Raw genomic sequence first — 26,204 nt, 5'->3', positions numbered from 1 at the left:
CGGCCAAGTACACCACCAGCCCGGTAGTGGTGGCGACCCTGCGGATATGGGGCCAGTGGAGGAGGCATGTAGGGGAGACGGGGGCATCAGTTTGGGCGCCAATCTGCGACAACCATCGGGTTGCCCCCGGGAGTATGGATGGGGGGTTCAGAGTATGGCGGCGGGCGAGGGTGGGAAGGGTGGGTGATATGTTCCTGGAAGGGAGCTTTGCGAGTTTGAGGAGCTTGGAGGAGAAATTTAGGCTGGTAAGGGGAAATGATTTTAGGTACCTACAGTTGCGGGACTTTGTTCGTAGACATCTTTCCCACGCCTCCCGCCAATGGGGATCCTAGACAGAATAGTCTCTAGGGGGGAAGAAGGGGAGGGTAGAGTCTCGGGTATTTATAAGGTGCTCATGAGGGAGGAAGGGTCCCAGACAGAGGAACTGAAACTTAAATGGGAGGAGGAGCTAGGCGGGGAAATGGAGGACGGGCTGTGGGCAGAGGCCCTGAGTAGGGTAAATTCGACCGCGGCATGTGCTAGGCTCGGGCTGATTCAATTTACGTTCACCAGGCCCATATGACGGTGGCTCGGATGAGCAAATTCTTTGGGATAGAGGACAAATGCGCTAGGTGCGCAGGAGGACCAGCGAACGACGTTCACATGTTTTGGGCATGCCCTAAGCTGAGGGGGTACTGGGAGGGATTTGCGGGGATCATGTCCCGGGTGCTAAAAACAAGGGTGGTGATGAGTCCAGGGGTGGCAATTTTTGGGGTTTCGGAAGACCCGGGAGTCCAGGGGGAGAAAGAGGCCGATGTTTTGGCTTTTGCTTCCCTGATAGTCCGGCGACGAATACTATTGGCGTGGCGGGACTCAAAGCCTCTGAAGACTGAGTTGTGGCTTGCGGACATGTCGAGTTTCCTAGGTATGGAAAAAATTAAGTTCGCCTTGAGGGGCTCTGTACAGGGGTTCGCCCGGAGGTGGCAACCATTTATTGACTTCTTTGCGGGAGAGTGAGCGTCAGCAGGGGGGGGGTGTAAGAGTGGAGTAGGAGGGAAAAAATGGCGGGTAGTACCGGTGGGAGAGGAGCGGGCTTGTGCAGTATGTTACGATTGAAGTATTGAAAGTACATGGATGTTTGCACATTTTTGCCTTTTTTGCTTTCTTTCTGTTGATGTCTGTAACTGTTTACAAAGCCAAAAACTACCTCAATAAAATTGTTTATTTTTAAAAAAAAGATGCTATATAAATACATTTGTTCTGAAATGTTGGGTACTAAAGCCTATATATTTTTACTTAATGGATTTTAGATTGTGTATCGATACAAGGAATAAGAATGATATACAAGGAATAAGAATGATAAACATATGTGTTACTGCAAAATCTCACGTTATTTCTCTTCAACCTGTTTGCTGACTATGGATGTTACAGCATTTAACTGGCCGTTATCCCTTTCTGTAGGGGGTATGAAGTCAGTCAGGGTTACTGCTCCTGGTCTCGTAACTTGAGTTTAAAATAAAGTGAGGTTGTCTGGTTTTGATAAGGCGTCTTCAGCCTGCCTTCCCTGCACTAAAATGTTTAATCTTTCTCTTTCAGATTTTTTTATTGTATTTGATTTTTATTTATAATTCACTTAAGAACTAACACCTTATCCCACCTTGGTGTTCATGCTTGCTGCCCGAGTGTTTGCATCATTTTGCTTTTTTGAAATTTGCATATTTAGACACTGACTGAGGGTAGTAATGACTTGGCTCTGTCGCTATATTCAAACAGCCTTCCAATGCTTCAGATAGATAAAGAATTTCCAAGCAAATTGTTAACGGACAGGTGACCTTTGGGGGGGGTTACAACAGTCACTCGGTCAGGTCAATGTTCACTCTTTACTTTGTAATCCGCAACTGGATTCTAAATGCTGTTTACTCAATCCTGATCACCTTCATCCGAAAGGAAAAACAGAAGATTTTGAAGTTTTCACTTTAGCAGAGTGAGGCTAACTCTGTCCCTGGAACGTTAGCTGCCATTTTACAGACTGCATGTTCTGCCACTATTTGAAATAAAACGCCATCCAGCAACTTGTGTCAGGTCCGGACTTCCGGTGGCGGCTATGAAGGGGTAAGTCGCACATTTGGTTGCTCCCGCTCTGGTCGGACTTTTGGACCTTTCCCCCCGATTTTAAAAAAAAAATTGATGACAGAGGCAATTGTGTACTGAATTCCCACATCCGTGCATGGAGAGGAGGACTCTAAGTGCTTGCAAAGGCAGAAACAGAAGAACAGAGACTGCTTGGGCTGAAGCTGCACCGGGAGTCAGCATGGCGGACGACCAGAGCTCTGGCTTGTCGACCCAGTAGTCAACGGAGCAGCTGGTGCAAGTTATCCAAGAGGGCTTCTTCAAGCAGAAGCAGGACTACTTGGATCCGATTTAAAGAGGCAATTGCACGGCTGGAGCTTAGATTGGATACCCAAGATCGGGCGATCCAGAAAGTAGAGAAGGCGCTGGCTGACCAGTAGCAACATCAAACTGTGATGGTGTTGGAGGTGCGGCTGCTGAGAGACCAGCAGAAAAGGCTCCTGGGGAAGGTGGAGGACCTAGAGAACCGGTCCCGCCGACAGAACTTGAGAATCGTTGGGCTCCCGGAGGTGACCGAAGGAGCGGACGCTGGGGCATACATAGCGGGCATGTTCAAGAAGCTGCTGGGGGGTGGGGCATTCCCCTGACCCTTTGAGGTGGACAGGGCTCATAGAGCGCTCGCGAGGAAGCTGCAAATGTGAGACCCCCCCCCCCCCCCCCCCCCCCCCCCCCCCCCCGGGCAATGGTGGTGAGATTCCACAGGTATTTGGATAAGGAGCGTATTTTACAATGGGCCAAGCAGACACTGAGCTGTAAATGGGACAACAGTATCCTGCAGATCTATCAGGACCTGAGTGCGGAGGTGGCCAGGAGAAGAGCAGGGTTTAACCAGATATGGTCGACCCTTTTTAAGAAAAAGGTGAAATTCGGGCTGGTGGAAACGTGGGGCGCGAGCTGGAGACTGGTCCAAGAGAGTGGATGGTTGATCGGCGAGGGGGGATGAGCCCCCCAACTACACTGATCACCTGGAATGTAAGAGGGCTAAATGGGCCGGTCAAGAGGGCACGCGTGTTCGCGCATTTGAGAGGACTGGAAGGTGAACGTGGTAATGCTGCAGGAGACACACCTTAGAGTAGCTGACCAGATTAGATTAAGTAATTTGAGTAGGGTCCATTATTGAGCTGGTACACTCTGGAACATGAAGCACAGAGTTTGTAGCTGCACGGTTGAGTATCAAAGTGAATATGTATTTTGTAGTCATAGTTTTAACCTAACATATTTAACACAATCCCATATTTATGCCAATAGTTTACAAGAAATGTAATAGTGTTTTACACTGTTTTCATGCTGTATCTTTTTCTTGTTGCTCATAGCAAGCTTGGGCAACTGATGATATTGCCCAGATTTATGACAAGTGCATCACAGAACTGGAACAGCATCTACATGCAATTCCACCAACTCTGGCCATGAACCCTCAGGCTCAGGCACTCCGTAACTTACTGGAGGCTGTGGTAATGGCCAGGAACTCCCGTGATGCTATTGCTGCTCTAGGCCTCTTGCAGAAGGTGAGTACAGTCCAACCCCTGCGTCATTCACTTAGCTACCCAGTTGTCAATTTAGCTTCCAATGATAACTTACCATTGTTAAAGTGATTATAAAAGAAATATGCCATCTTTTTAAATACTCTTTACCGTTTGTAGTGCCTTTTTACTTGCACATTTCAAGCTTTCGTTCCAATGACTATTCTGAAGTTAGAATTTTGCTTGTGACTTAATGATTTATTTCAATTATACAATAACTTGAGAAGTAATAAAGTTAGACTGCTTTAATTTGAAGGCTGTCGAGGGACTGCTGGATGCCACAAGTGGTGCGGACCCAGATCTCTTGCTTCGCTATCGTGAATGCCATTTGTTGGTTTTGAAAGCCCTGCAGGATGGTCGTGCCTATGGGTCTCAGTGGTGTAACAACAAAATCACCAGGTATGTAAGGGAAGGCAATGTGCAGTTTGTTCCACAGGAGGTTGCTGCAGGTCACACTGAACCAAAATCACTGATTTGGACACAGAAACAGTCTCTGGGCATCTGAGAGTAAACTATGCACCTCCCCATTCTGGCTAAATGTGAAGTTTTGAGCAAGAGGATCAGTTAACAGTAAATAGTACTAAACGCAAGTGGTATGAAACTGTTACACAACATGAACTCTGCTGTTGCATTCACAAAGTTTGTTTTATAAACTCAGAGTGCTGTGTCACTGCTGCAAGGGACTTGGGTTTAATGCACACCAAAGTCTATGTTTTTTAGTTTGAAGAAATAAATAAACTAGGAAGCTAATTAAGAGTACTTCTGCAAGGAGTGAAGCTTCTTACTGGACTTTTACCACATTATATAACTCTTGCCTTTTTATTTGAAAAGAATGTCAAGATCATTTTGATAATTCTAGTGGTGTTACAACATTGCTCAACTGTTTGACAATCTCCTCCGTTATAGAGTTTTTTTTCCATAAAATTGATCAAATAAATGAAGCTTGACACAAACCACAGAGATGTTACGATGGGTGAGAGCTAGCTTTTAAAGAACACCTTAATAGAGTGAAGAGATTTAGCAAAGGAATTCCAGAACTTTAGGGCCATGGGCGTTGGAGGCCTGGCCACCACTGATGGAGCAATGAAAATCAAGGGATGCACAAGAGGCCAGAATTGGAGGAATGTAGAAATCTTGCACGGCAGGAGAGGGTTACAGATAATGGGGAGGAGTCCTCGCATACCAGCATCATTGTGCATGTTTATGTCCGATACAAATAAACGTTTTTCCAATAAACAGTTCTGATTGAGTAATATGAGCTTGTCAGCTTGTAACTGGTGCTTTTTCTTTTCGCATAGGTGCCTGATTGAGTGTCGTGACGAGTACAAATATAATGTGGAGGCTGTAGAACTGCTCATTCGACACCATCTGGTCAACATGCAGCAGTATGACATCCATTTAGCCCAGGTAAGGACCTGCTTTCCAACACTGAATGATTAAGGGATTGAACACTTGGGTAATGACAGCTTACAAGTAAGATGGGCCCACAGACCCTCTTTGTTCTGGTGCAAAACAACAATGTGTTGTCATTTCCACACTTTGCACACCTGACTGTATTGGAGGAGCACAGGGTTTGGATGCCTGTAGAGGAGAGGAAGTGGGATATGAGATTATCCTTTGCACAGTGTTTTTGCCTGACTCACAAGACATTCTAACTGAATGTCTCATTGAACAAAACTGCGTTGTTTACTTGGCAACTGCTTATTCCAGCAGCATTACCAATCCTCCCAATTTTCTAGTGAGTCCTGTGATTTGGAGCTTTTTTAAATCATCATGCTTTATGCTGAAAATGTAAACAAATGTAATATCTCATGTGATACACTTGGATTTTATAATAGATGGGTTAACTGTACTGACTATATCTCAGCTTTAACAAGTTCCTAGCTCTAACAAGCAGATGATTTAGATCTATGATGTGGTGATAGTGAGAGGCTTGATACACTTTGCCAGCTGCAATACAATCAATGTAATCAATCCTCACATGCAGCTGGGAGGTGAACAGCTTGCTTTGAAACTGCAGTGGTTAGCACTATTGCCTCACAGCGTCAGAGACTCTGGTTCAATTCCAGCCCTGGGTGACTTGATGGAATTTGCACATTCTTCCTGTGTCTGCATAGCTTTCCTCTGGGTGCTCCTGTCTCCTCCAACACTCCCAAAGATGTGCAGGTTAGGTGGATTGGCCATACTAAATTGTCCTAGTGTCTTAAAAGTTAGATTGGGTTATGGGGATAGGGTGGGGGGCCTGACCCTAGATAGGGTGCTCTTTCAGAGGGTGGGGCAGGCTCAATGGGTCGAATGACCTCCTGCTGTACTATAGGGATTCTATGATTAGGTAGATTTTAACCCTCTCAGGAAATCCTTTCCAAGAATAAACTTTGCCATAATTTCTTCCAATGTTATTCTGACCAAGTACATCGATTGAACGTAGTGAAAAGAACGTGAGTTTTATTACCTCTTCTCCAATTATATTCTTTATGCTCCAAAACCAAACCAGGCGTCTTAAGCTTATGAAAAATTGATCACCAGTTGAATGCCCAAATTCATCTACCTGGTACAACCTGAGGCTTAAATCAAACAAAACTTAGTTGTTGAGCTTGTATGCTTCCTCGAACGTTTTAAAAATTTGTGACATGCATTTTGAATGAAGTTAGTTTTTGAACTGAATCAACATGGGAATGTTTTTAATTTCTGCAGTCAATGGAAAATGGCTTGAATTACATGGCTGTGGCCTTCGCCATGCAGTTGGTTAAGTTTTTGTTGGTCGACGAGAGGAGCATTAGTCACGTTACTGAAGCAGATCTGTTCAACACCATTGAAACACTTATGAGGATAAGTGCTCATTCCAGAGGAAATGCACCTGAAGGGTAAGTTTTGGGGTTTGAAAATTAATTTAAAATAGTAATAGAAATTCTGTCCTTTCAAATGGATATATTAAAATCCGCCACGCCCATCCCACTGCATACAATATTTAAAGTTGCAGCACTCTAACTTGTTCATCGATTGGTGTTAACACTCAAATATATTGATTTTTTAATTTAGTCAATTATAGAAACCCAGTTAGGGTTTGTAAAAGAGTAAACTGGGAAAATCTAATTAAATACCTAGAATGTTGAAAGTTTCAAGACTTCAGTGTTACTTACTCTGGGGTAACTAGCTTTGAATGTTTTCTGAACAGATTGCCGCAGCTTATGGATCTGCTTAGAGCCAACTATGAAGCTATGATGGACCGTGCACACGGTGGCCCCAATTTTATGATGCACTCTGGGATATCACAGGCGTCCGAATATGATGACCCACCAGGGCTTCGGGAGAAAGCGGAGTACTTGTTGAGAGAGTGGGTAAACCTATACCATTCAGCAGCAGCTGGAAGGGACAGTACCAAAGCATTCTCCGCCTTTGTTGGGCAGGTAAGATCAAGAATGAGGAAACGGGTGACTAATAGAAGTTAAATAAAGAACAATGAAATATAGTTGGAAGCGGCCTAGGTGCTAACTGTTGAAATGTACATCTCTGTGGAAATTACAGCAAGGAAATTTGCCATTTGGGCACACAGTCCATGTTTGTCCTGCATAAATTAATACTAATAATGTGCATACCCCATTCGCATATCCCTTATGCCTCCTCTTTTAAGGGCAGCACAGAAGCATAGTGATTAACACTGTTGCTTCACAGCGCCAGTGTCCCGGGTTCGATTCCGATCTTGAGTTGCTGTCTGTGCTGAGTCTGCATGTTCTCCCTGTGTCTGCGTGGGTTCCCTCCGGATGCTCCAGTTTCCTCCCACAATTCCCAAAAGATGTGCTGTTAAGTAATTTGGACATTCTGAATTCTCCCTCAATGTACCTGAACAGGCGCTGGAATGTGGCGACTAGAGGTATTTTCACAGTAACTTCATTGCAGTGTTAAGGTAAGCCTACTTGTGACACTAATATAGATTATTATTATCCTTCATCATCCTGTCTCAATTTTTTCTTAAATGTGGACATGGTATCTACTTCAGTCCACAGATTCTCTATATCGAAGAGGGTTCTCTTGCTTTCTGTCCTAAATTTTACCTTATTTTTGTTTCCTCGTTCTGTACCCTATGGAAATCTGTTTCCGTCTACATGTCCCATTCCTTAGTCATTTTAAACACCTCTTTCAAATAACTGCACCAGTTTTTGAAGTCTGTTTTTGAATTTATGTTTCCACATACTGGGCAGCACCCTCGGGGTTTGTAATTGCTTCATATTGGGACTACCTGCTATCCAGCCATTTCGGTTTTGTTCCTCAACGCAACAGACCAGATGCAGACATGATTTTTTTTTTTCACCAAAGTTATTCAAGCATGCAGGGGAGCCGTATCCGCAGAATGGCGTATGGACTCCCTGAGTGATAATTTCAGCAGTAATTATACCGTTGGTTATCTTGAAGTAATTTGCATATATCAATCACAAGTGTTATTTGTTCCGAAGTCATTGATATCCAATTACAGCTAATAGTTATAATTACTTCATTTATGTCAGGTGAATATAGTTAACCAGTTAGAGCCTCTAAATACTTGTCTGATCATAATGTTTAGTTACTAATGAAGCATCCCTACATGGTTACACCATCCAAACTTCCACACCCGCAGACCTTGGCTGTTATGGCAATCTTCTTGTGGCTTATCAAAGTTCCCATTCTCTTGTCCCTTATTCATTTAGTTTGTGCAGCCCATCTGCAAGTCTGGGGACTTCACAGCAGCTCCCCATGAGAATTCTGCTGTACTTAGGGCAGCACGGTAGCATGGTGGTTAGCATAAATGCTTCACAGCTCCAGGGTCCCAGGTTCGATTCCCGGCTGGGTCACTGTCTGTGCGGAGTCTGCACGTCCTCCCCGTGTGTGCGTGGGTTTCCTCCCACAGTCCAAAGATGTGCGGGTTAGGTGGATTGGCCATGCTAAATTGCCCGTAGTGTCCTAAAAAGTAAGGTTAAGGGGTGGGGGGGTTGTTGGGTTACGGGTATAGGGTGGATACGTGGGTTTGAGTAGGGTGATCATGGCTCGGCACAACATCGAGGGCCGAAGGGCCTGTTCTGTGCTGTACTGTTCTATTGTTCTATGTTCGTCCACAGGGAAAGTCTTCTGCATTCAATGATTTTAACCCTTTCACTCCCAAGATCTACCTTTAAAATATTGGACCCCTCCAGCTGTGGCCTTAAAATAAACTTTTGAATAGAATCAAAGGTTTGCCATTTTATCTCAACATTTGTATTGCAAACTCCAGGCATAAAGCCCAGTAAATTGGGGTGACACGGTGGCACAGTGCTTTGATTCCAACCTTGCATGACTGTGTGGAGTTTGCACACGCACCGGTGTCTCCATGGGTTTCCTCCGTGTGCTCCGATTTTCTCCCACAGTTCGAAGACATGTAGGTTAGGTAGATTGACCCCCCTCAATTGCCCCCAAGTGTCCAATGGTACGGTCGGGTTACAGGGATAGGACAGGGGAATGGCCTAGGCTGGATAGTCTTTCGAAGGTTGGGTGCAGACTCGATGGGCTGAATTACCACCTCCTGCACTGTAGGGATTCAATGTTTTTTTTTATGGTCTTATCCAGTGGTGGATCTATCTTTGCTGCACTTTAAATTTGCACCACCAAACCCTTCTGTTTTTTCATGTCACCCAGCCTTTTCTATTTAAAATATTATACTTCAACTCAAATTGTATTTGATGGCTGGTACTTTTATCTATTGGCCTTGTTTATTTAAGGGATGACTTAAACAGTGGTCTCATTTTGACAAGGGGTAACATTGTAAAATTTACAGTTGGTCCAGAAAGGTGCAGAAGAGTGAGTTGAGATTCATGTTGATGTTATGTGATCAGTGTGCCTTGCTGCCTGTTGAATGGTCTGTTACCTCCATAGATGCACCAGCAGGGAATCCTGAAGACCGATGACCTGATTACTCGCTTTTTCCGCCTATGTACTGAAATGTGTGTTGAAATTAGTTATCGTGCACAGCAGGAGCAACAGCACAATCCCACAGCCAATCCCACGATGATCAGGGCCAAGTGCTACCACAACCTGGATGCATTTGTCAGATTGATAGCCCTGCTGGTCAAGCACTCTGGAGAGGCCACCAACACAGTCACTAAAATCAACCTTCTCAACAAGGTGAGTAGACTTAAAAGCATCTTTGTCATCAATGGCTTTGTTTAATTTTTAACGCGGGATTGGGAGCTCATCCTAATAAATGAGTTATGCTGGCACTGTGGACTGGAACACCTTCCTTTCACCACCTGGATCTAGGTTTGTGTCAGTTTAGAATAATGGGAATTAATATTGCTTTATATATCTCACTTCATATTGAAATGGCAGTGTGTGCACAGGAACATTTTTCTGTGCCTGTTTTAGTCTCCCCGGATAAAGCATTACCTTCAGGATGGAGATACGCGTGCAAGCCACCATCAGGGTCATTCTGATTCAACGATGATCGTCCTTCGTTCTTGGGAGACATCATTTATTCAGCTTTGCACTTTCCTATACTGCCAGAGTAGAGCTCAGCAACTTAACAGTGGGTGAGGCCAGCTTCCCACTTTTGTGTCGTCATTTATCAAGCCATAACTGTCACCTAACAAGTAGTTTTTAAAATCACTCCAAAGTAAGTAATTGCTGTTGCTAACCTTAAATGACCATAAGAATGCCAATGTAGCTGGACTGGAGAGGGGAACGTTTCAAGCATGACTCTGACTACTGATCACTGTCTGCTCGCCTGTGCTGATAGGTTTGTAATGCTGCTAATGTTCACTTGATAAACAGCTGGATCATGATAGGGAACGATGCCAACACCGAAGGTTCGACTCCTGTACCGGCTGAGGTGATACATGAATTCCCCGCCTTCTCGACCTTGTTGAGGTGTGGTGACCCTCGGTCTAAATATATTTATAAAAAATAAATTTATTTATATATAAATAAATAAATCAATCAATAGAGTAAAGGGCAGCGCGGTAGGATAGTGGTTAGCACAATTGCCTCACAGCTCCAGGGTCCCAGGTTCGATTCCCGACTTGGGTTACTGTCTGTACGGAGTCTACACGTTCTCCCTGTGTCTGCGTGGGTTTCCTCCCATAGTCCAAAGATGTGCAGGTTAGGTGGATTGACCATGCTAAATTGCCCTTAGTGTCCAAAATTGCCCTTCGTGTTGGGTGGGGTTACTGGGTTATGGAGATGGGGAGAGGTGTGGACTTGGGTAGCGTGCGCTTTTCAAGAGCTGGTGCAGACTCGATGGGCTGAATGACCGCCTTCGGCACTGTAAATTCTATGATTCTACCCAATTCTTTTTTCCAATTAAGGGGCAATTTAGCATGGTCAATCATAGAATTTACAGCGCAGAAGGAGGCTATTTGATCCATCGAGTCTGCACCGGTCCTTGGAAAGAGCACCCACTTAAGCCCACGCCTTCACCCCATCCCCGTAACCCAGTAACCGCCTAACAATTTTGGACACTGAGGGCAATTTATCATTGGCCAATCCACCTAATCTGCACGTCTTTGGACTGTGGGAGGAAACTGGAGGAAACCCACGCAGACATGGGGAGAACGTGCAGACTCCGCGCAGGCAGTGACCCAGCGGGGAATCGAACCTGGGACCCTGGCGCTGTGCAGCCACCGTGCTAACCATTGTGCTACCGTGCTGCCCAAATTCACCTACTAAGCACATATTTTTTGATTGTGGGGGTGAGACCCACACAGATACGAGAGAATGTGCAAACTTCACGTGGACAGTGACCCGGGGCTGGGATCAAACCCAGGTCCTGGGTGTTGTGAGGCAGCAATGCTAACCACTGTGCCACATTTGCTGCGCTCACCCTCGTGCTGAATCACCACCAGTCAGCTCTCAAAGGGGAGAGCAGCCCTTTGGCCCTGTGGGACTGCAGCGACATTTAATGCTGCTAAGCACAGTATCAGTTCCTTGATAATTAAGTTGCCAATTGAAGCATGCCATCTAGAACAAAATTAATGTTGGCCACAGAGCTGATGACACACCTGCAAGATCGAACACCTTCACAGAAGATGGAAGCAGAGTATTTTTAAAGCTTACGATCTGATGTTGTGCAGGTACTGGGGATTGTCGTTGGAGTCCTACTGCAAGATCATGAAGTACGTCAGAGTGAATTTCAGCAGCTGCCATATCATCGAATCTTCATCATGTTGTTGCTGGAGCTAAATGCTCCTGAGCATGTCCTGGAAACTATCAACTTCCAGACACTGACTGCTTTCTGGTAGGTGTTTAAAAAGGAAACATATCCCTCTATTTCCTTCATATCACCAACATGTCACATTCCTCAGTTACTGGGGATTTGGAGGAAGCAGAATACACCTGACCAAAATTCAAAAATAGTTCATTTGGAATGGATCATAAATGACTTGAGAACGATCCAACAGGCTGTATACTGGAATGTAGATTTGGTGAACTGAAGGAATGAGCTGTGGATGTGTGTTTACTTACACGAGGAAAACACAGCACATCTGTGTCGTCTCAGATTTGACCATTTGCCTATGTTAGATTAACTGATCTAGTCTGGAGTAACAGTGGCTATACTTCTGTCTGCCTAGGGTGCAGGAATCCAGGCAGTGTTCAGTTTGGCATCCTATCACCCTCACTAGATTGTTTCAGGATATTGGGTGAGAATGGGGTCGGGCTCAACAGTGCTGATCCCCATGCTTGGCTATTTATTTGTATGAGTTAATGAAAGGCTGTGAGATACTTGTTTTCCTACTGGAATTAAATTGAAGTGGGGAAATATACCAGCTTATAAAGGTGCACTTTAACCTTGTGTGTTGCCTATGAATGATTGAGTAGCTCACTGTTATATGGAGAGTGTTAATAAGAAACTTAAAAAGGACCTTCACTTGTTACTGCTTCACTGCCTCCACTTACATGAAGATCGACCTGTTTCAAAGCCAGGACTCCAAACGAGAGCTTGTGTACCCCAGTACGAGTTTATATATCAGCATTACTTTTGGATTCAATTGCAGCTCGTAAAGTAAATGTGCTAATATTAATCACAAGGCTTATAACTTGGAAATTTGAACTGATTCTTTCATAAATTAAAACATATTTTCTCATGCAGCAACACATTTCACATTTTGCGGCCTACTAAAGCTCCTGGCTTTGTCTATGCCTGGCTGGAACTGATTTCCCATCGGATCTTCATTGCAAGAATGCTGGCGCATACACCCCAACAGAAGGTAACATAAATACTTGTAATGCCTGCTGTTGTTGCAGTTCATTCTTCCATAGAACTATGCGATTTCTGCATTCATTGTCAGTAAATGAGCCCCCAGACTTAGCCACATGTCCATTGAGTATCTGCTGTGCAGAGCAAGAAAAGCCTGAGCTTAATCTCTGGCTGTGCTGATCTAACTGCTCTCAGCCAAGTCAGTGACATTGGTATTGCCATTAGCCTTGGTGCCAGAGAGGGAAGCACGAACCCGAGTTCTCCTCACATTTGTCCCACTATCATTGCCTGAAGTTATGAATGAGAAACAGCTAAACTCTAATATCACGTACCTCCCTCCCACTGCTGTTGTAGACTGCTAGCACTCATAGCCATAGCTCATGGGGGTTGGTTTAGCACACTGGGCTAAATCGCTGGCTTTTTAAGGCAGACCGAGGCAGGCCAGCAGCACGGTTCAATTCCCATACCAGCCTCCCCAAACAGGCGCCGGAATGTGGCGACTAGGGGCTTTTCACAGTAACTTCATTGAAGCCTACTCGTGACAATAAGCGATTTTCATTTCATTTCATTTCATGTGAATAATAACCACTAGAAGAAGTTATAAAAGCAAGTTCCAATGTGTATGAGGATGCAGCAGCTTTTTGGTGCTGTATTAATCCATCCCTCTTGTATGACGATGAGTGGGCACAGATTTTTTTAATCGTGTGAATTTGATAACGAATGGGAATTCAGCTGGAGCACCAGAATGTCCGCACTCACATAACAGCCCTTTGACATTCATTGGCATTACCATTGCTGAATCCCCCACAATCAATATCCTGGGGTTACCATTGATCAGAAACTGACCAGGACTAGCCACATTAATACTGTGACTACCAGGGCAGGTCAAAGACTAGGAATCCTACGGCGAGTAACTCACCCCCTGACCCCACCAAAGCCTGTCCACCATTTACAAGGCACAAGTCAGGAGTGTAACGGAATACTCCCCCCTTACCTGTATGAGTGCAGCTCCAACAACACTTGAGAAGCTCAACACCATCCAGGACAAAGCATCCCGCTTGATTGCTCCTCTTTCCACAAACATTCAAACCCTCCATGTGGCAGCCGTGTGTATCATCTACAAGATGCAATGCAGTAACTCGCCACAGTTCCTTAGTTAGCATCTTCCAAACCCGTGACCACTAACACCTAGAAGGACAAGAGCAGCAGATACCTGGGAACCAGCTGGAAGTTCCCCTCCAAGTCACTCTCCACCCTGACTTGGAAATATATCGCTGCTCCTTCACTGTAGCTGGGGCAACATCCTGGAACTCCTGCCCTAACAGCACAGTGGGTGTACTTACACCCAAGGACTGCAGCGGTTCAAGAAGGCAACTCACTACCACCTTCTGAAGGGCAACTAGGGATGTGCAATAAATGCTAGCCTAACCAGCGACACCCACATCCCGTAAATTAATTTTTAAAAATCGTACACTGCTCTCCCCAATGTTAATTTTAAGTGATGCTTCATGCCCTGATTTGTGGGGATGAGTTCAGATTTGTGCTGGCCTGTAAGACCATAAGACATCGGAGCCGCATTAGGCCACTCGGCCCAGCGAGTCTGCTCCACCATTCAATCATGGCTGATATTTTCTCATCCCCATTTTAGTGCCTTCTCCCCATAACCCCTGATCTCCTTATTAATCAAGAACCTATCTAACTCTGTCTTAAAGACACTCATTGATTTGGCCTCCACAGCCTTCTGCGGCAAAGAGTTCCACAGATTCACCAGCCTCTTGCTGAAGAAATTCCTCCTCATCTCAGTTTTAAAGGATTGTCCCTTTAGTCTGAGATTGTGTCCTCTGGTTCTAGTTTTTCCTACAAGTGGAAACATCCTCTCTCCATCCATTCTATCCAGGCCTCACAGTATCCTGTAAGTTTCAATAAGATCCCCCCTCATCCTTCTAAACTCCAACAAGTACAGACCCAGAGTCCCCAACTGTTCCTCATACAACAAGTTCTTCATCCCAGGGATCATTCTTGTGAGCCTCCTCTGGACCCTTTCCAAGGCCAGCATATCGTTCCTTAGATACAGGGCCCAAAACTGCTCACAATACTCCAAATGGGGTCTGACCAGAGCCTTGTACAGCCTCAGAAGTACATCCCTGGTCTTGTATTCTAGCCTTCTTGACATGAATGCTAACATTGCATTTGCCTTCTTAACTGCCGACTGAACCTGCACATTAACCTTAAGAGAATCGTGAACAAGGATTCCCAAGTCCCTTTGTGCTTCTGATTTCCTAAGCTTTTCCCCATTTAGAAAATAGTCTATGCCTAAATTCCTCCTTCCAAAGTGCATAACCTCACACTTTTCCACATTGTATTTCATTTGCCACTTCATTGCCCACTCTCCTCGCTTGTCCAAATCCTTCTGCAGCCCCCTTGCTTCCTCAATAGGAATTGTTGAAAGTAATGTAACTTTCATGATGCAAGATCTGTATGTATGAAGTATTTTATTCTGTAATTATTGTATGTAGAAGTATCACTTCTGTATTCTGTCCTGTAGGGCTGGCCCATGTATGCCCAGCTGCTGATCGATCTGTTTAAGTTCCTGGCTCCTTACTTGAGGAACGTGGAGTTGACAAAACCTATGCAAATTCTTTACAAGGTAAGTACGCACAGCAGGCCCCAAAAGGAAAACAGCAGAGCTCGAATTTCTAAAAGTTGGAGTAGAGATTGGAAGCTTTAGATTTCCTCGACAACATGCTTTAGCACTTGTGGCAAAGTGTGTGCTATAGACTAAATACTGTGCAATATCATTGTAGTACCACAACGTCAGTTTGTATATATTTAGCCACGAGGCAAGAGGGAATCAAAGCTCAGTTGAGTGACATGCTGCAAATATAGTGGTTGTTTCAGAATCAGAGGTATTCGGGCAAGTCACTAGCCCATATCCTCTTCAGGATGTTGAAAGGTGGGAAGACTATGGGTTAAGAACAGGCAGTGTGTTGTATTGGTTTTCTAGTGATGGTGTATTTGTGCTTCAACAGCACCATCTTCAGGTATTTTCTCTGAACTGTAGCTAACTTACTGAAGATAACTAGCCATATATTCAGACCTCTTTAAGGTGAAAATATATTGAGATGTAGAATTTCAGCTGATCGCCAAAGGATTCACATTTTCAGACTCTTTCCATACCTGTTTGATTTCAAATTGACACTTTCTCAAACATTTAAAGTTCTGAGCTCAAAGGCCGAGGCATCTGTGGCACTGATGGATATGATTAAACCTCTCAATCAGTACTGTTAATATTTTGCACAGAAACTTCAGCTGTGTCAATCGCACTGACGAGAACAGCAGTCCTTCAGAAAGTGATCAATTAGAAGTTTATAAACCTGCTCTGAAGTGTGTCCATATAATCATTTCCATTGGTTTTCCATTTATCCATTGACGTTCCTAAATATTTTTTGGCTATCTGAAAAAGAACAAGAAATATGGAATATGTTAAACCAGTTTAGGGACTCTGCACAAAGCAGAGCTTGTGTTTTTTTTATTTTAAAATTGCAACATTTTTCATACAAAGCCCCTCTCCAAACCCTGGCCTGCCCAGCATGAGATGCTTTTTAAAATGTCACTTCACAAACATGAGTTTTGCTATTTGTCAACAGTTAGTTGAGTTGCAAACTTCTGCTTCCTCACAGTCAGAACTGACCAAATCAAGTGAAAAACATTTCACTGAGAACACATTTCTTGAGTTTGCTGAAGTTCCAAGAGAAGTTGTTATTCTGAGAATGTTTCCACTATGTCTAATGTTTAAAGATCACTGCTTTATCTTTATAGGGCACTCTGCGTGTCTTGCTTGTCCTTTTGCACGACTTTCCAGAGTTCCTCTGTGACTACCATTATGGCTTCTGTGATGTGATCCCACCAAACTGTATTCAGCTGCGTAACCTGATCCTGAGTGCCTTCCCACGGAATATGCGACTGCCAGATCCGTTCACACCTAATCTAAAGGTACCAGAGCACCATCACTTACACCCAGGGATTTGCACCATGTCTGAATGAAAAAGGCTGAACTAATGATAGAGAATGTATTGGCACTCTGCAGTCAAGTGTCCCAGTCAATACAGCAATATAGAACATAGAAAAATACAGCACAGAACAGGCCCTTCGGCCCACGATGTTGTGCCGAACTTTTGTCCTAGATTAAGAACAAATTAATCTACACACCATCATTCTACCGTAATCCATGTACCTATCCAATAGCCGCTTGAATCCGACTAATGTTTCCGACTCAACTACTTCCACATGCAGTGCATTCCATGCCCCCACTATTCTGTGGGTAAAGAACCTACCTCTGACATCCCCCTATATCTTCCACCATTTACCTTAAATTTATGTCCCCTTGGGGACATAATATCCTGGACTGCTGGTGTATGTAAATCTCAATACTACGCGGTTGTCTAGCGGAATTTGGGGGCTTCTCGGGCTATAAGTTAAATTTAGGCAAGAGCGAGGTATTTGTAGTACACCCGGGAGATCAGGAGGAGGGAATTGGGAGGCTCCCGTTTAAGAGGGCAGTGAAGAGTTTCAGATATCTGGGGGTGCATGTGGCCAGGAGTTGGGGGACTCTCCATAAGCTTAATTTTACCAGGCTGGTGGAGCAGATGGAGGAGGAATTTAAAAGGTGGGACATGGTGCCGCTATCGCTGGCGGGTAGAGTGCAGTCCGTCAAAATGACGGTTCTCCCGAGGTTCTTGTTCCTCTTCCAGTGTTTGCCCATCTTTATCCCTAGGGCCTTTTTTAGAAGGGTGACCAGCAGCATCATGAGCTTTGTTTGGGTGCATGGGACCCCGAGGGTGAAGAGGGCCTTCTTGAGCGGGGTAGAGATGGGGGGGGGCTGGCGTTACCCAATCTCTCGGGGTACTACAGGGCAGCCAATGTGTCGATGGTGCGCAAGTGGATGATGGAGGGGGAGGGGGCAGCATGGAAACGGATGGAGAGGGCGTCCTGTGGAGATACAAGCCTGGGGGCCCTGGTAACGGCGCCATGGCCGCTCCCTCCTACGAGGTATACCACGAGTCCGGTGGTGGCGGCTACCCTCAAGATTTGGGGGCAGTGGAGGCGACATAGGGGAGAAGTGGGGGGCTCAATGGAGGCTCCGTTAAGGGGGAACCATAGGTTCGTCCCGGGGAACATTGATGGGGGATTGCAGGGTTGGCACAGAGCGGGCATCAGGCAGCTGAGGGACCTGTTTATTGATGGGAGGTTTGCGAGCCTGGGGGAGTTGGAGGAGAAATTTGGGCTCCCCCCCGGGAAACATGTTCAGGTATCTGCAGGTAAAGGCATTTGCTAGACGGCAGATGGAGGAATTCCCTTCGCTTCCCGCGAGGGGGTGAGTGACAGGGTGCTTTCGGGGGTCTGGGTCGGAGAGGGGAAGATATCTGATATCTACAAGGTTATGCAGGAGGTGGAGGAGACGTCAGTAGAGGAGCTGAAAACCAAGTGGGAGGGAGAACTGGGGGAACAGATCGAAGACGGGTCATGGGCTGATGCCCTGGAGAGGGTTAATTCTTCCTCCTCGTGTGCACGGCTTAGCCTCATCCAATTCAAGGTGCTGCACCGGGCCCACATGACTGGGACGAGGATGAGTAGGTTCTTTGGGGGTGAAGACAGGTGTGTCAGGTGTTTGGGGAGTCCAGCGAACCATGCCCATATGTTCTGGGCATGCCCGGCACTGGAGGAGTTCTGGAAGGGGGTGGCGAGGACGGTGTCGAGGGTGGTAGGATCCAGGGTGAAGCCAGGCTGGGGACTCGCGATTTTTGGGGTTGGGCTGGAGCCAGGAGTGCAGGAGGAAAGGGAGGGGGGGGGGGGGGAGGAGGGAAAGAGGGAAAGGGGAGGGGGGGAGAGGGGACGAAGGGGAAGAGGGAGGGAAAAGGGGAGGGAGGGAAAGGGGGAGGGGACGATGACTATGTTTGTTTATTTAATTTTAATTTTTTAGTTCTTTTGTTGGGGTTGGGGATATGATACATGCGTTGAGGCAGTCTAGGGGGTGTTACAGTTGTTATGGGTTATTTTGTTGCATTTCATTGTTATATTTTATATTTTCTGTAAAAAAATTCCAATAAAAATTAGTTTTTTAAAAACTACTACGCGATTGTCTGGTGAAGTGCAATCAGGAGGTTTCCTTGCAATGACAGGAGCTGACACAGATAGTGAGGGATTTCCCAAAGGATTGAATATCCTGCCTATTAAATCTAAAACTCAACATTTTCATGTTTTGTATGTTAATCATTCAGCATTAACTGAAGTCTATTGTGCCCTCTGTGACAACAGTCAATTAGTCCATTCAACATAGAATCCCTACAGTGCAGAAGGATAGCCATTTGGCCTATCGAGTCTGCACTGCCCGTCTGAAAGAGCACTCTGCCCCACCCAATCTCTGTAACCTAACCTGCACATCCCTGGACACTAAGGGGCAATTTAGCATGGCAAATCTAGTTTATAGACTGTTTTTTAACATTGCAGTGCATAAATTGAAAGCAAGAATATGCAAGTCAGTCCTCCACTGAAATGAAATTTGCTGCTTGTTTTTATATGTATGCAAATTGAAAGTTGAAGAGCTCCATGCTGATTGTTCCTGTATGGACAAAGTGTTTGAGCAGAGAATAGGAAGGGATGTAACTGTCCAGAATTAGAACATAGAACAGTACAGCACAGAACAGGCCCTTCGGCCCTCGATGTTGTGCCGAACAATGATCACCCTACTTTAAACCCACGTAACCCGTATACCCGTAACCCAACAATCCCCCCATTAACCTTACACTACGGGCAATTTAGCATGGCCAATCCACCTAACCCGCACATCTTTGGACTTTGGAATTGATGTCTCTGTTTAAAGGGTGGTTAGAACTAAGCTCCATTGTGAATCATTTTGTTGTTATAATCCTGACCCCCTAATGAGGAATGTTTTTACATTGTCTGGCAGGTGGATATGCTGAGTGAAATCAACATTGCTCCTCGGATATTGACCAACTTCACAGGAGTGATGCCACCTCAGTTTAAGAAGGACTTGGATTCCTATTTGAAGACCCGTTCACCGGTCACCTTTCTCTCCGAGCTACGCAGTAACCTGCAGGTGAGCAGGACAAGGGTAATTACATCTCATTTTTATGAGCTATTATTCAGAAATTATACAGATATAAAATTACTGTTTATAGACATAAACATGCAATAGGAGGTGCTCTAGGTATATTACCTGAAGATCCAGGAAGTGAGAGTTGTATATTTGCATGCAAAGTGTTCATTGAGTTCATCCAGGCTAATATTGCTTGTCTGAATGTGTGATGTTAGCTACTGGACTGATGAGGTAAAAGAACCAGGCATCCAGAGCCAGCATTGTCACACGGGGGATGTAATTGAAACAGGGAACTAATTGTACACAGCGAGTTCAGTCCTGCCGTACTTTAAAAACTCGCACCCAGTTTTGTTGTGTGTGTGTTTGGCCTGAGCAGCTTGCCCGAGTACATGCTACATTAGAGAATCCGCTGTCATAAGGTTTGAATGGGAGGAGATATTCTCTAATGAAAATATGATCCCATAAGGAATAGAATGGTGGCATAGAATCAAACTATGATGGAAGGGGCAAGAGAGCTCTCAGCATTACCGCTGACCTCATTAATGCCCTTTACTCATCCATTTCAATAACCTTATGGGGTTTGTGTGAATAATGACCTTTCAACTTGCTTGGCTGGGGCAACTAGCAGTACTAATTAATAGTTCAATGTTTTCAAGCCATATATGGCAGGAAGGCGTTGTACTGCAATATTTTTCATTCTTCTCTTCTCATACAGATCCAACTAGCTAACTGTCAAAAATACTGTTTCAGCTGCTAGATGTTTATGTTCAGTTCATTTATTGCAAGTTTTACTATTTCCTTGGAGTGGGAGAAGAGTCTCTCCTTTTACTGTCCTTCATGCAATTTTCAAGAATGGCGTTACATGGGTTACGATTCACTGAAGGTCTATTTTGTCCAGTCCCCACCACTTAAAACATTTAAAATGAAGAGTGGCTTCAATTGAACAACAAGTGATGATTATAATTATAAATTTGCTTTACTGTCAATTTCAAATTGCCAGTCATGCATCCTTGGCTGCTTTGTGAATTTCAGATGGAAAGAGTTGATCTTACTCACCTGGAATACTGTATTAGCAAAGAAACTCAGGAGAAATGAGAGATTACAAAAAGTAACACATGCTCTGTAATCCTAGTAGCCTGAATCTCATGCCCTAATGAGGGATTGAAGTGTTTTAAGTGGTTGGGTGCTGCATCCTGCTGCTCCAGTTTGCTGATTTTGGTGACCAGAATGAGGTTGATGTTGAAGAGTTTCTTGGCCAGAGCAGATTGCTCAGGGAGCTGTGGGCGCTAAAGAAAAATTGCACATTTTCTATAGCCATGCCAAGTTGTAACCAAACATCATGAATAATTGTTGTTTGCTATGATGATGTGGATTGTTTGTAGTCAATGGTGTTAAGTTGTTTGCAATGGTGTTAACAGATTGAAAATATTTAATCAAGTGATCCTTAATGAGAAGACTAGACTTTCTCTTAAATGCCTCACCATCGGTTGCCAAACAGGCAGGCTGGAATGTCCTAGGTTTTATCACTGGTCAGTGTTGAGTTGCTGATCTTGATGGGATAGCAGGAGGGGTTATGACAGCTAATCTAGGCATCTCTTGACCAGGGAGATGGAAAGTTAATCCTCCTGCTTCTGATCACAATCCCATCACTATTAAATGACATATTCTGCTCTCTAATAGTAATAAGTTTGTGCAGAGAGCATAGTTATTCCTTTCTTTGCATTTCAGGTATCAAATGAACCTGGTAATCGGTACAACATCCAACTAATAAATGCCCTGGTGCTGTATGTGGGAACGCAGGCGATTGCTCACATTCATAACAAGGGCAGCACGCCATCCATGAGCACCATCACACATTCTGCCCACATGGACATCTTCCAGAACCTGGCTGTGGACCTTGACACAGAAGGTGAGGCACTGGTCAGCTTTCATGCTTTAGTATCTCTATTCTGGCAGTTGTCAAAGGTTAGAGAGGCAGACAAATGTTTTCAGTATAAAAACCCACGGGCTTGTTTGCTAAACTGTGTTCAACTGGAATTTTGAGGTGCACTATGTTAACTGATCTGTGCACAGACAGCAGTGGAATTGCTGTCATTAGCCTCAGCAACGCTCGGCTAGGGAGTAGAAAAATCAGTCCGAATTTCTGGTTTTAAAATATTGTGCCTGTGCTGACTCTCTGAAAAAGCTCTCAATCTAGTATCATTCTCCTTTCCTATTCCTATTTCTGGTGGAGGTTTTTATGTTCTACGGATATATGTAACTTTCTCTTAATCTTTCTTCTGCTGCCGTAATGGTACTAGTTTCCCCTTTACCATTTCCTGAAATCCCAATCATTTTAATAACCACTGACTCCATCTGGAAAGTCTGCAGGGTGTGCTTTGGTCAGTCTCCATGCTCAAACAGGCTGCTGATTTGCTACTTGACTGAAGTGAAAAGTGACACTTTCCACCTCACAAAACCCAGCTTGACTCCACCTTTAGGGGCGAAGATTTAAGGAGAGAAGTGCTATCTTCTTGTCCTTCTCCCAGCCATGACCGGAATCTCAGAAAATTTAAATTGGTGTAGCCCTTTCCCTAGTTGTCCTCCCCAAGGAGCTGCATCTTGTGTTATAATGTTTGTCAATGGTGGCAGCTCATTTAAAGTTAGTTAATAGCATCTTGACCCAGCTAATTGGCATGATGGTAACTGGGGAAAATAACCCAGGCTAATTTCCTGGTTTGAAATTTTTAAAAGCCAACTGTGGATGATTATGCAAATATCTACTTCTTGCGTTTACCTCAATCTGAGATTAAATGGCACTGTGATACACAAGCAGAGCAATCTTGATGTTTCTTTTGTATTCCGAAAAATGTTGAGGATGGGCTTTTAATCTTCCATCTCTGACCAACCAGGATAATCACTCTTTCATATTTCAGGTCGGTATTTGTTCCTGAATGCCATTGCCAATCAGCTGCGTTACCCAAACAGCCACACACACTATTTCAGCTGTACTATGCTGTATCTGTTTGCTGAAGCCAACACAGAAGCTATACAGGAGCAGATCACCAGGTAAGGAACTGAAGATGTCTCTCACTTCCCTGTATCTTGGGCTGATACTTCCCAATACTGCAAAATAGGATAATATATGATTTTGTTTTGGGGGATATGCATTAGAAACCTGTTGTCAGTATGCTACAAATCTTTGTCCTGAGTTTGGGCTGTCTGTGCTACTTAAACAGAGGGGTAGCAAAAATAGAGAGGTTGAATTTAAGTAGATTGGGGAGTAACAGGAAATATAGTCATTTGATGAAAACCGGTACAACCTTAACATTATGTATTTAAAGTATGTTTTGAGTTTAATGTGCAAAATTTCACCAAGTTAACAAGTAAGGTTTAGTTATTGTTGCAATCCTTGCCCTGATTCAGTGAACAAATATTTAACATCACAAGGCTGAATTGTGACTGCTGCTTTTTGATTTACATCAGGGTGCTTTTGGAGAGGCTAATTGTAAACAGGCCTCATCCGTGGGGGCTCCTCATCACCTTCATTGAGCTGATTAAAAACCCAGCCTTCAAATTCTGGAACCACGAGTTTGTCCACTGTGCACCTGAGATTGAAAAGTAAGTTGTTTTGGCTTCATCCTTTTTGTTTTCCTTGAATCCTCCTCAGATATCGGATCTTTCGTTATTGAGTTTGTCTTTTGCTTCTGTAGGTTGCAGCTTATACCTCTCTCCAAATATCTGACCCGAGCCCCAGGTATGCTCTTGCACCAAACTAGTACTTAGTTGAGAATTTGTGTTTCAAGCATCAGGCCATTGCCTTCAGAAATGTCAATGTCTCAGTGCAGTCCTGGGGAGTGCTGTACGATCGGAGCAGTTTGGAGTGTTCCACATGTGTGTTTACTTCCCAGTGTATCCAGTTCTGTTTCATTTCCAGTTTTACTTCTGACCTTTCTGTAAGTTTACTTTTCTCCTCAATAGTTGAAATACCATACACTGCATCTTTGAAAGGATGGCAGATTTAAATGTTCGCAAGTCGATGTTGTGAATTAGTAATCATATTGAGAATATTTTTCTTTCCAATTTTTCCTGAAATTGTTGCTTGAATGTGCCCTATTAAGAATGAGTGAGAAGTGCACTGTACAAGTGGCAGCTCTTCATGTGACTCATCGTGGGCACCATCAATTGGAGGGCATGCACATACGCAGCTTCCTTTAAATTAATGATTAAGAGCAAGAGCTCTGGCTAATTTTGTTTCATCCCTTCCAAGCCCACTGATACAGGGCCAATTGTATGGGAAGTTTGCTGCTGCACTCCCAAGCTAAAAATTGCATCTGTTACCTTATCACAAAATCATTAGCTATTAAGCCATTGGTGTGGCTTGAGAGGACATCCCACCTTATGACCTTCTAAAGATTGTAACCGTATCTAAGATGTATATTGATGGTTAGCTGCTTAATACACAGAAAATGCCCCTGTGGTATTTTAACACCTTGGCTCAATGGAAAGCACAGAGCCTCAGGTTGTGGATTCAACTCTCACTGCACAGATTTGAGCACATAATCTCAGTTTATTGATGCAAGTTCTCCAATGGCACAATTTGAAGAAATGCAGACGCTGTCTTCTGGTTCTTGGCCAATGTTTATCCCTCAAACTAATGTCACTAAACATATAATTTATTTCATTGCTCTTTGTGGGATTGTGCTGTGCATTAAAATGTTTCCTACATTACAGTGATGACTGTACTTCAAAAGTACTTAATTGGCTGTAAAGTATTTTCTTTTTTTGAATTGGTCTATAACCTCTTAACTAATTAATGTGTGGCTGATGGGTGTTTTGCAGGTTGTTCCAGTCTGTAGCTCAGTGCTGTATGGGACAGAAGCAGGCACAACAAGTAATGGAAGGCACTGGCGCCAGTTAAAACGATGAAGAAATACCACCTTGGACATGCAACATGGAAAGAGTGATGGGCAGCCTGTGTTTTTCTTGAAACTGACATTGGTTGTGTAACTTGTTGGTTCTTCCAATCCGATGCAGTGAGCTGCATGAGTCAGACATAGGAACAGTGGTCGGTGAAGCACTGACTTCATGTTGGACATGTTTTATTTTTCATTTGTCACTTGGCCAAAAAAAAACAAATGCTGTGAATATCATTTGAAATGATATATAAAAAAACAATGTAAATAAAAGGGAGTGCAACCTTAAACTGGACTATCTCCATCTGTGCAAATTGTATTAAACCGACTTTTACCCAGTTATTACTGTTGGCAGCTGATAATTGAAGCATGTCTGGGACAGATTTCTTTTCCCCTGCCCACTCCCCCACCGTCCCAAACTCCAGCCAAGGCCCAGATCCTCAAGAGATGTTCCAGGAGCTGCTCTTCGTTTTGATGCGTTTTCCCCCTTTGTGCGGGGGGTGATGGGGGGTGGGGGGGAGAGAGCAATATCAACTATTATTTGTCCTCTTTCTAATATATATATAGAAAATAAATCTCCAGCAGAGTGGTATGGGGATTCCAGTATGGTTTGCAAAAAGTTTTTTTATTTTTAAAGTTTTTGTCTTTAAGATGAGCAGCTCCTTCTGTCCATAAACCAAAAGTGGTGTCCCAGGCTGAGTGCAGCATACACCATGTTATTGCGAAGGAAAACAAGAGGTTCTCCCTGAATTCTGTAAATTGTGGGATAAAAAGAGCCAGTTTTGCGGCACGGAGTCGATTAAGTTTGTAAAAAGAAACCAAGGACCAATACAGGCCATTTTGTAAGGATTTTGAATGTTGTTTTGTAAATGTATTGGTCCATGTGTTGTATTTTGTAGTCTTTGTAGTTTCCTTGGCTCTAGTTCTGCCACTTAACACTCTTGTATGTAAGCATATTGTAGTTAATGCATTAAAACCCATGTCATGCAGCAACCTCCTCTTTGTTTATTGCCTCTAGACACTAAAGTTTAGGATTGTGTTCATTGTATAACCCAGGCTGGTTCTGAACCTGTTTGTACATCTGTTATGTTAGTTATTTTAATCTTGCCATTAATCCATGAATCCACTATTTTGCTCTTTTAAAATTTGTACTGTAACTCACATTTTGTGGATAATTCAGCTTTATTTTAAATTACAAAGTGTGGAGGGTATAATTAGGAGATTAATTTACACTTCAAATTTGATGGAAGGCTTGCTCGGAACCAGCCTGTGTTCAGCACTATTTGCCTCAGGCTCTTCCTTCCATATTGCAACATCGCTCACAGTCCACCCCAAACTCCACCTGCTCAGTTGCTGCTTGAGTTTTA

The 26,204-nt window shown here is 44.0% G+C and overlaps 1 protein-coding gene across 9 annotated transcripts in view; it reads left to right on the top strand.

Annotated features, from left to right (window-relative positions):
* cnot1 (CCR4-NOT transcription complex, subunit 1) overlaps positions 1–25,830 on the top strand; it is a 244,344-nt gene extending 218,514 nt beyond the window's left edge. For 4 of the 9 annotated variants that reach the window (XM_038807123.1, XM_038807130.1, XM_038807124.1 and 1 more), the window contains 15 exons: positions 3,423–3,614; positions 3,886–4,028; positions 4,928–5,036; positions 6,324–6,493; positions 6,805–7,036; positions 9,510–9,758; positions 11,702–11,865; positions 12,718–12,835; positions 15,371–15,472; positions 16,645–16,818; positions 19,793–19,957; positions 21,671–21,851; positions 22,858–22,990; positions 23,408–23,542; positions 24,764–25,830. In XM_038807123.1, the coding sequence (XP_038663051.1) occupies positions 3,423–3,614; positions 3,886–4,028; positions 4,928–5,036; positions 6,324–6,493; positions 6,805–7,036; positions 9,510–9,758; positions 11,702–11,865; positions 12,718–12,835; positions 15,371–15,472; positions 16,645–16,818; positions 19,793–19,957; positions 21,671–21,851; positions 22,858–22,990; positions 23,408–23,542; positions 24,764–24,842 (2,346 nt within the window). In that variant the 3' untranslated portion in view covers positions 24,843–25,830. Of the gene's footprint in view, positions 1–3,422; positions 3,615–3,885; positions 4,029–4,927; positions 5,037–6,323; positions 6,494–6,804; positions 7,037–9,509; positions 9,759–11,701; positions 11,866–12,717; positions 12,836–15,370; positions 15,473–16,644; positions 16,819–19,792; positions 19,958–21,670; positions 21,852–22,857; positions 22,991–23,407; positions 23,543–23,634; positions 23,679–24,763 lie in introns of all 9 variants that reach the window. The other 5 variants (XM_038807131.1, XM_038807129.1, XM_038807128.1 and 2 more) reach the window with 4 other exon arrangements.
* Positions 25,831–26,204: the final 374 nt, after the last annotated feature.

This window comes from Scyliorhinus canicula, chromosome 9, assembly GCF_902713615.1.
Source record: "Scyliorhinus canicula chromosome 9, sScyCan1.1, whole genome shotgun sequence".
Lineage (NCBI taxonomy): Eukaryota > Metazoa > Chordata > Chondrichthyes > Carcharhiniformes > Scyliorhinidae > Scyliorhinus > Scyliorhinus canicula.
The sequence above is the reverse complement of the archived record's forward strand: the minus strand, read 5'-3'. Positions and strand labels throughout refer to the sequence as shown.